This window comes from Triticum aestivum, chromosome 2D, assembly GCF_018294505.1.
Source record: "Triticum aestivum cultivar Chinese Spring chromosome 2D, IWGSC CS RefSeq v2.1, whole genome shotgun sequence".
In the NCBI taxonomy this organism is placed as follows: domain Eukaryota; kingdom Viridiplantae; phylum Streptophyta; class Magnoliopsida; order Poales; family Poaceae; genus Triticum; species Triticum aestivum.
The window spans coordinates 39,435,367-39,444,889 of record NC_057799.1 but is presented as its reverse complement, the minus strand read 5'-3'; the positions used below and the strand labels follow the sequence as shown (position 1 = coordinate 39,444,889).

The 9,523-nt window shown below is 46.7% G+C and overlaps 1 protein-coding gene across 1 annotated transcript; it reads right to left on the bottom strand.

The window, feature by feature from the left end:
• Positions 1–1,883: 1,883 nt before the first annotated feature.
• On the bottom strand, positions 1,884–4,157 carry LOC123051406 (pyruvate decarboxylase 2). Its single transcript, XM_044474272.1, has 3 exons — positions 3,396–4,157; positions 2,611–3,261; positions 1,884–2,534 (listed from the first exon to the last, which is right to left on the bottom strand). The coding sequence occupies exons 1-3, from the start codon at positions 4,067–4,069 to the stop codon at positions 2,057–2,059; spliced, it is 1,803 nt and encodes a 600-aa protein (XP_044330207.1). The 5' UTR covers positions 4,070–4,157; the 3' UTR covers positions 1,884–2,056.
• Between the last annotated feature and the right edge of the window lie 5,366 nt (positions 4,158–9,523).

Below are 9,523 nucleotides of genomic sequence, written 5' to 3'. Positions count from 1 at the left end.
TCTATTTTCGAAAGCGAGTTTTCTTTTACCAATAGTGTTCAGATTATCCACAGAGTGACCTCTTCATTCAACATACCCCATATCTGCGATCCTCAAAACATAACAATCAGCACAACTATTAAGACAAGGGGAAAAAGTTATTGTACAATCCACAAGTAAAATTAATCTACCTTTATTTTCTCCGTCTCCAATCATTGGCAACGCCCAACTATGTTGCCCATCCATATTTTCCATTACATGAGCAAAAAATAGGATTTACACACATAACATATCGATGGGGTGCGGCGTGCCGCCGCACGGGCTGAGCTAGTCTGTTGCTACTATGAGTGAAAATCTCTTCTATGAACTGCATGTAGTACCACAAAAAAAACAATCTGAATCTTCTTGCTACACTGAATGAACAGCCTGCAGTGCCACAAAACACATGTTTCCTAACTCTGATGCTACTTTGAATGAACTGCGTGCAGTGCTATGGCAAGTAGGAAACTGGCAGGAGAAGAATGACTACCAGTAGGAAACTAGGCAGGATGATATGGACCTGGCTCTCGGTCAAGCACGCCGTTGGCAGAGCCAGACACTATCACGAGCACCATCGTCCCCTCTCCCTTCTTCCACACGCCCCGCTCCAATTCACCGTGTGCCTCCGCCTCCCGGCGGCGCCACTCCCCTCCTCCTCACCCCATGCCATCCATGCGCCCTCCACCACCACAAAAACCGTGCGCTAACTGCTCCTATACGGCGCCTATAACTTTCTGACCTAGACCCAACCAAAGAAGAAAGATGTATGGCCTCCCTCGAACAAAAGAAGGAAGTATGGGGGTTAGCTGTGTTGTGGTTGGACCAGACTACATGCCAAGACCATTTATTCCAATATTTTCTCACTCACAGCTCCTTCGACTTATTGCCTATTTTGTCTATCTCTCTGGTGAAGAGAGAATAGACCCAGCAAGCCGTCGCATCCCTCGATGGCTCGACCCACCACCCCAAAATCAGCCCCGACGAGAGAGAGAGAGAGAGAGAGGCGTGGGGCACAGAGATGATGGAGAAGAAGGACTAACCCTCACATGCACACCTCTCGGGGCAAAAGATCTTTCAGAGGGCAACACGAATCACTAAGTGCCGCAACACAAGGAAGCTTCCATGAAGTGAGGAGAATGGGACAGCACACATCTCGGGGCAAAAGATCTTTCAAAGGGCAACACGAATCACTAGGTGCCGCGGCACAAGAAGGCTTCCCTGAGGTGAGGAGAATGGGACAACACACCTCTCGTGGCAAAAGATCTTTTAGAGGGCAACATGAATCACTAAGTGCCGCAGCACAAGAAGGCTTCCATGAGATGAGGAGAATGTGACAACACACCTCTCGGGGCAAAAGATCTTCTAGAGGACAACACGAATCACTATGTGCCGCAGCACAAGAAGGCTTAGGTGGCACGCTACAATATAGATTTTCCTTTTGATTCAGATAAGTATAAGCGAACTGACCACCAAGGTTTAAGTCCTATACTTACACTGATGATCACATTTTTTTATTTTTTTTCGGTCTTTCTGGCAATGAACGTTAAGTGGGAGAGATGTCCCGTCAATATAAGATCTGCTCAGTGGGCATATAGGAGTAGGATGTGCATGAAAGTGAGCATCTGTACAACTTAGTTTTTTTTTTCTTATGGTAATTGCTCGTGCTTTTCTCAAAAGTGCAATTGGGCGGAAAGTTATACTTTTGTGAATCAATTGTTTTTTTTAGATCTCAAGAGCCCTATGTATTTTAAGAGTAAGAGGAATGCTACGTCTATAGAAGTTTTACTTGAAGATTTCAAGTACAAAGAGCACAAGATTGTCAAACGTATTTGTTTAACTCTCAGCAGCACAAAAAGCACAAAAAATTGGAAGAAGAACCGTCCAACTTTATTAATAATCACTCTTATTAATTCGACCCTGCTAGAAATAGTATGCGAAGCTTGCATGCATGCACGCATGCTAGTAATCAAACGTACGTTGGACTCTAAATCGAAAATGCCTCGCTCAAATCATCAAAATCAAGATCTACTAGTGTCGTCTACTGCGGGTTGGGTGGCCTGGAGTTGGCGGCGGAGACCCTTGATCCCCACTCGAGGAGCTCCTTGCTGGTGTCGTCCTTGTGCGCCACCACCTCGATGAAGCACAGGCAGTCCTTCTTGTCCCCCGTCGCCGTCTCGATGGCCGCCGTCAGCTCCTCCTCGCAGGTCACCTTGGCGGTCCAGCAGTTGCCCTCGCCGTTGTGGATGGCGTCGATGAGGCCGGTGTAGTTCCAGTTCTTGATGACGTTGTAGGGCCCGTCGTGGATCTCGACCTCGATGGTGTAGCCGCCGTTGTTGATGAGGAAGATGATGCTGTTCTGCCCGCAGCGGAGCATGGTGGACACGTCCTGCGCCGTCACCTGGAAGCTGCCGTCGCCGATGCAAGCGATGACACGCTTGTCAGTGGCGCCCTGCGCGTAGCCGAGCAGCGCCCCGACCGACCACCCGATGGAGCCGTACTGCATCTGGAACTCGTACCTGCACGCACGGATCACAAGGCTGCTCATATCAACTTAGCAAAGCCGCATGCAAGTTAATTGATCGGAATACGTACCCGCAGCCGTCGGGGAGCTTGAGCTTCTGGCAGTTGAACCACGAGTCGCCGGTCTCGGCGATGACAGCGCTATCGCCGGTGAGCATCTTCTGGATGTGCTTGAAGAGCACGTTGACGCGCAGCGGCTCGCCGGGCTCGCTCTCGGGCAGGTGCCCCTCCGGCACCCAGATCCTCTTGTAGTTTTCGTAGGCCGTCGTGTTCTTCTTGAGGCGCTTGCCCAGCTCAGTCAGGAAGTCCTTCATCATGATGCAGCCGAAGGCCGGGCCGTTGCCGACGGTGACGCGGTCGGGCTGCACGATCACCGCCTTCTCCTTCTTGAGCAGGAACGAGTAGCCCACCGAGCTGTAGTCGTTGAAGATGGGGCCGGCGAAGAGGTAGGCGTCCGCCGACTCCACGATCTCGGCGCAGAAGGCCGTGCTCACCGCGCCCCAGTAGGTGCCGATGAAGCGTGGCAGCGTCTCCGCCACCAGCCCCTTGGCCGACGGCATGGTCGCCACCGCGTAGCCGCTCGCGTCCGCCAGCTCCGCGAACGCCGTGCCTGCCTTGGCCACCCGCAGCTTGGGCCCCGCCACCATCACCGGCTTCACCGCCTTGTCCAGGAATGCCACCGTCGCCTCCACGGCCGCCTCCAGGCTCATCTGGTTGCTCATCCTGCATGCATTGCACACGTCAATTCATCCGTCATGTATATCTTCCCATGCATGCATGCAGCGCATGATCGATCGTGGCACGACACGTATCATCAAGAAAATAAAAGCAGAAAAGAACGAAGGGAGCATACAAACCTTGGTGCGAGGAAGTAGGGGACGGGGTCGCGGCTGAAGGTGGGGTGGGGGACGGCGGGGAGGTTGCAGCTGACGCTGATGTAGACCGGCTTGCTCTCCTTGAGAGCCGTGGAGATGGCCTTGTCGATCTGCTCGTGGGCGTCGTCGAGGTTGTTGACGACGGCCTGGTAGCACGTCACCGGCGTGAAGCACCGCAGCTCCTGAGAGAAATCAGGGAGGCCGATGGTGTGATGAAGAATCCTGTTGGTGCCGTAGTCGTTCGAGTTGGGCCCGCCGACGATGCAGATCAGGGGGAGGTTCTCGCTGTACGCGCCGGCGATGGCGTTGAGCACGCTGAGCCCGCCGACGGTGAAGGTGACGGCGCACGCGCCGACGCCCTTAGCGCGCGCGTACCCATCAGCGGCGTAGCCGGCATTGAGCTCGTTGCAGCAGCCGACGAGGCGGAGCCCCGGCTCGGCGATGAGGTGGTCGAGGAGGGTCAGGTTGAAGTCGCCCGGCACGGCGAACACGTCGCTCACGCCGATCTGCACCAGGCGCCGCGCCAGGTGGCGCCCCAGCGTGGCGTGCGGGGAGCCGACGAAGGTGGGCGCCGACGCCGGGAACGTCGCCGGGCACGCTACCGCGCCGCTCGGCGCCCCCTTGGGCCCGTCCACGGATCCGATGCCCGTCTCCATGGTAGGTCGGTCGATCGAGGTACGTGCGTACGCGAGGAGAGATTGGGAGGCGACAACTATTTTCTTGGGTGGTTTGACCCGTGTTGGTCGTGGCTATTTATATGACGAGACAATCAAGGACGGCAAGTAATAGAATCCGGCAAGGAGTGCTTTGCTTTCGTTTTTGTCGCCTGCTATGTCGCTGCGTCGTGGGGTCGGGAGCCTCCGCGGGCCCACCTGTCATCCGGCGGTGGAGGTGGAAGAGGCATTATTTCGTTTGATTTGAATCGGGTGTTAATACGGAGGGATTTTGGTTTGGAGAGCAAGACAAAGTTTTTCTTACGCCACAAGGAGGTCGGGGCCGGGCCGAGGTCGGTTTTCTTCTTCTTCACAAAATAGCAACAAGTTTCCTGTCAAAAAAGAAAAAAGTTCCATGAGTGAGGACGTCCTGAAACTAGGTGCATCTATACCCGTTTATTTAACGCATTTTAAATGGGTTTTAAAATGTAAAAAAAATGAGAAAAAAAATCATGCGTATAACTCCGCAAAAATATGTGCATGACACAAAGTTTTGCGAAAATCTATCTTTTCATTTTGCATCTGCAAAAAAGAAAAATATTAGTGCTGGAAAATAGCGTTCCATGAGCCCCTTTTTTTTGTATTTTTGCAAAGGCCCGAAAAAGGCCGCCTCTCCGCGAAACTATCTGCACGCGCACATAATGTGAAGATGTACGCGTGCAACTTTTTTGGATTTTTTTTGGCACTGAGAAATATATTTTTAGGTGGGTGCAAATATACCCTATTTCATCCATGTATTTTTCCGAGTTTCACTCTAAAATATGTAATACAATCCACAACTAGGCCAGCTAGTCATTTTATTTTATAAGGGAGTCTTCAACGCTGACCTGCAAATTTGCCCCGGCATTCGTCCATAGACAGCGGGAGCAGTCCGCGGACGTGAATGCGAGAGGCGACCATCCAATATTATCCTGTATATATCCGGCAGTAAAGGGCAATTTCATATTCAAATAAAGTCTGATCCATAGTGCCCTCTCGATCACATGTCTGATCACAACCAAAAAGAGACAAGTATGCTTAAAGTTTTTACATGCTCAATCACAAAACAATATCAGTTCGACAATCCGTGCGAAAAATTCTGCCCCGCCGAACCGGTAATCGGAGCCTCCAAACTCACGCTCAAGGTGTCGCTGCCATCGCCGCCGCGTATGAATCCTTTGCCTCGGCCTCCTTTTCCGCCGCTACGTCCTCCTCCTTGTCCGCGGCCTCCAACTCATCTTTATGCCGCTGCAATATCTTGTAGTGGACAGCTTGCACGATCATCCTTGCATCGACATCCAAAGACACCACATTCAATGACAACATCTTAGCGTCCTCCGTATCGGCTGTGATCTTCACCTTCTTTTCTTTGAGCATCATCTTTTTCTCCTCGGGCATGACCTTCTTCTCTTCGATCATGGCCCTCTTCTCTTCCAGCGCTAGTTTCTTCTCGGTCGCCCCCATCAAAAGTTTGAACCTCTCCGTCTTCTTTTTCTACTAGATGTCCGAGCGCTTGACGTATGCCTCCTACTTCTTGGTCAAGATGTCCTCGAACCTCACCGTCATCTTCACCCCCCGCACCTTCTCGCTTCACCCTCTCCTCCTCCCACTTATTTCCCCGAAACCCTCTTCTAACCTTCTTGGATGGTTCTTTTGTTGGATCGGTTGGGTGACCGGTTTCTTCCTCGATGGCTTGGGCGGCGGTCTTGGCTATGTATACGTTCCACTTCTGTTTCCCATTCAACTTCAACCAACAATGCATGACGGTGAAAATTTTCTTCTCCAACTTCTTGAACACCGTACATGCACAAGAAGGCTACGAAAAAAACATTGTCAACAAAACTATGCACATCCGGCTAGGGATCAACAAAACTATGCACATCCGGCTAGCAATCAACAAAACTATGCACATCCAGCTAGTGATCAACAAAATTATGCACATCCGGCTAGTGGTCAACAAACTATGCACATCCGGCTAGTGACTAACAAAACTATGAACATCCGGCTAGTGATCAACAGAACTATGCACATCCACTCATCTTAACATGCTTCGTCAACTGGCTTAGGACATTGATTTCTGCTAAGTGTTGTGCCATGTGACATCAGGAGAAAAACCTTTCTTTGCGTTTTCCATTGTAAGCTTCTTTAAAACCTTTGTTAATGTATGTGCTTTGGCTTTGCAAAATTAGACACCTTGATCTATCTCTATAGATCTATATGTCTAATATATGTATAAGCTGCTCGCCTAAGTCTTCAATGAAAAAACATATTTTCAATTAATTTTTTAGTGTGCTAAGAAACTTTAAATCATGTCCAATCAATAATATGTCATCTACATGTATGATTAGAAAAACTATAGAGCTTCCACTAAACTTCTTGTATACACGAGCTTCTTCATTATTTTAATGAAGCCAAACTCTTTTAACCACTTCATCAAAACGTTGACTCTAGCTCCTTGATGCTTGCTTCAAACCATAGATAGACCTTTGAAGCTTGCAGACCTTTACGACATCCATAGGATCGACAAAACCTTCCGATTGTATCGGATATACATTCTCTTGGAGATTTCTATTCAAGAAAGTTTTGACATCCATCTGCTATCACTTTTAGTCGAAATATGCAGTAATTGCCATCATAATCCGCACGGACTTTAGCATTGCTACTAAGAGAGATTCATCATTATCGATTCTCACAATCTGCGAAAACCCTCTCGCAACTAGCCTTGCTTTATGGACGGTAGGATTACCATCGGTGTCTATTTTTCTTGAAGATCCGTTTACATTGTATGGGTTCCATACCCTTTGGAGGATTTAACCAAGTTCCAAACCTGATTCTTGTATATTGATTTTATTTCGGATTTGAGTCATTCTTTTGAGATGGACGCCGCCATAGATTCCTTGTAGAGCGCATGTTCATCTTCTTCTAAGATGAATATTTCATTATGAAATTATTCAGAAGGTTCGATAACTCTTCCCGACCTACCGATTCAGTTTATAGTCTTAACTGGAGTTTGTACAACTGGTGTAGTAACTTTTGTTTAGTTATGTAGACAACTTCCGGTTCATTAGTCCTGCTTACTTTCGCCGAAGATTCAGTAATCACGTCAAGCTGTAATGTCCTCCCACTTACTTCTTTAGCGAGAAACTCCTTCACGAGAAAGTGTTCATTCTTTGCAATAAACACTTTGTCCTTAAACTTTGGTAGAAGGAATACCCAATTGTCTGTTTGGGATAACCTACAAATTAGCATTTGTCCGGATCAAGTATTCCATAACTCATATGGTGTTGTCTTGCTAGACTATTTCACGGTGCTCTGTTTAGTGTATATGTTGTTGTTTCAAGTGCATATCCCCAAGATAATAAAAGCAGATATGTATGTTATACAATTATTCAAATGTTTGCTAAACTCATGACTCATATATAGTTCTTCATGATTGAAGAACCTTTTATCTTTAGTCATAATGATTCTTAACTTCATTCTGAATTTCTTTGAACCTTTCAAATATTTTAGACTTATGTTTCATCAAGTAGATCATATCTACTGAAATCATCAGTGAAATGAAGTATAAGTATTCACGATCCCTGGTATTTTTATCGAAACACATACATCACTATGTATTTTGTCAATTGATTCAAAACCAAAAGATCTCAATACTCCATCTATATGCAACTTTTGCCTATGTTATTTTCCGATATGACCAAGCAGTGCCACACTTAAGTGGTGTTATCAGCCTTCTCCAGACGTTTAGAATGTTATAAGTATTATATTCAAGATTCATTATGAATAAACCACCAATAATAGAGGTAAATCCAAAACCATATTCTTATAACAAATTGAATAAGCATTGTTTAAAACTTATAAGAATATTCGTCGCATAACCCAGAACATAATGTTTTACACAACTTCGGAATGAAATAAGTATTATTTAGTTCTAAGATAAATCTTGAAGATAAACTGAAGACATGACTTCGACGGCTTGAGTAGCGATCCCATCACCATTCCCAACTTGCATCACGACTCCATTCCTTCTCAACTTGCGAGCCTTTTGCAGTCCCTTCATTGTTTGCAAGTGAGAGAAACCGATTAGTATCAAGTAATCATGACTTACAGGAAATTAACAAGTCGAATAACATTAACTTTTTATAACTTTTATACCTTTACTGAAAGAATTGTTCTTCTTCTTATCCGCCAAGTACTTCTTGCAGTTGCACTTCCAGTGCCCTTTCTGTTTGTAGTAGTGTCTCCTTAGTGGTTTCGCCCCATGTTCCTCTTCCGAGACACAGTCTTAACAGCGCCAGTAGACTTCTTCTTGGACTTGACCTTCTTGAAACTGGCGGTCTGATTGACCATCAACACTTATTTGTTCTTCGGCATTCCAGCTTCCGCAGTTTTGAGCATAGCAAATAAATCGCTTGCACCATTTCGTTCATGTTATAATTCATGGTAAAACCATCATAAGATGGGGGGAGAGTGAAGCAAGCACAATATTTGTACTGAGTGTCGGAGGAATTCCAAATTCCAAAGCAGCAAGTCTATCAACATAGCCAACCAGCTTTACTATATGCTCAGACATTGAGGAACCTTCTGCCATCTTGCATTGAATCAAGGACTTGGTTACTTCAAACCGTTCGGTCCTGGCCTGCTTCTTGTACAGAGAATCCAGTGAGCCAATTATAAATTGAGTACTAGATCGTTCAAAATGCTTATGTAGTTCATGATCCATGCAAGTCAACATGAGGCAGTGGTCTGACTCATAGTCATCACTACAAGAGCGGCTGCAGCTTCCGCAGGAGGATCACCTAGGGGATGATCCAGCACATACTCTTTTTAGCACTCCTTGGAACAAATCTCATGTTCCGGATCCAATCTGCATAGTTTCCATCATTTGCAGCCAACTTTTCTTTCTCTAACATAGAGGCTAAGTTGAACATATTGCGAGCCATCGATCTACGATGACAAACACAAGATTTACTTTAGACATTGTTCATAATTAATTTGCACTAGTGTTTAAACAAATTTCAATATTAAGTGCACTCCCACTCAAATCAATATCTCTCATATTTGAAAGTGAGTGACTCAAGATCCTGATCTTATTCACAACCATGGATGGTAGCATCACTTATGACGTGAACTTCAACCAGCAAGCAAACTTGCCGATCATATCTCCATATGACTCTTGTTCATCTTTTGATGCTTTTGTTGGGGAACGCGGTATTTCAAAAAAAAATTTACCTACGATCACGCAAGATCTATCTAGGAGATGCATAGCAACGAGCGGGGAGAGTGTGTCCACGTACCCTCGTAGACCGAAAGCGGAAGCGTTTAGTAACGCGATTGATGTAGTCGAACGTCTTCGCGATCCAACCGATCCAAGCACCGAGCGTACGGCACCTCCGCGTTCAGCACAAGTTCAGCTCG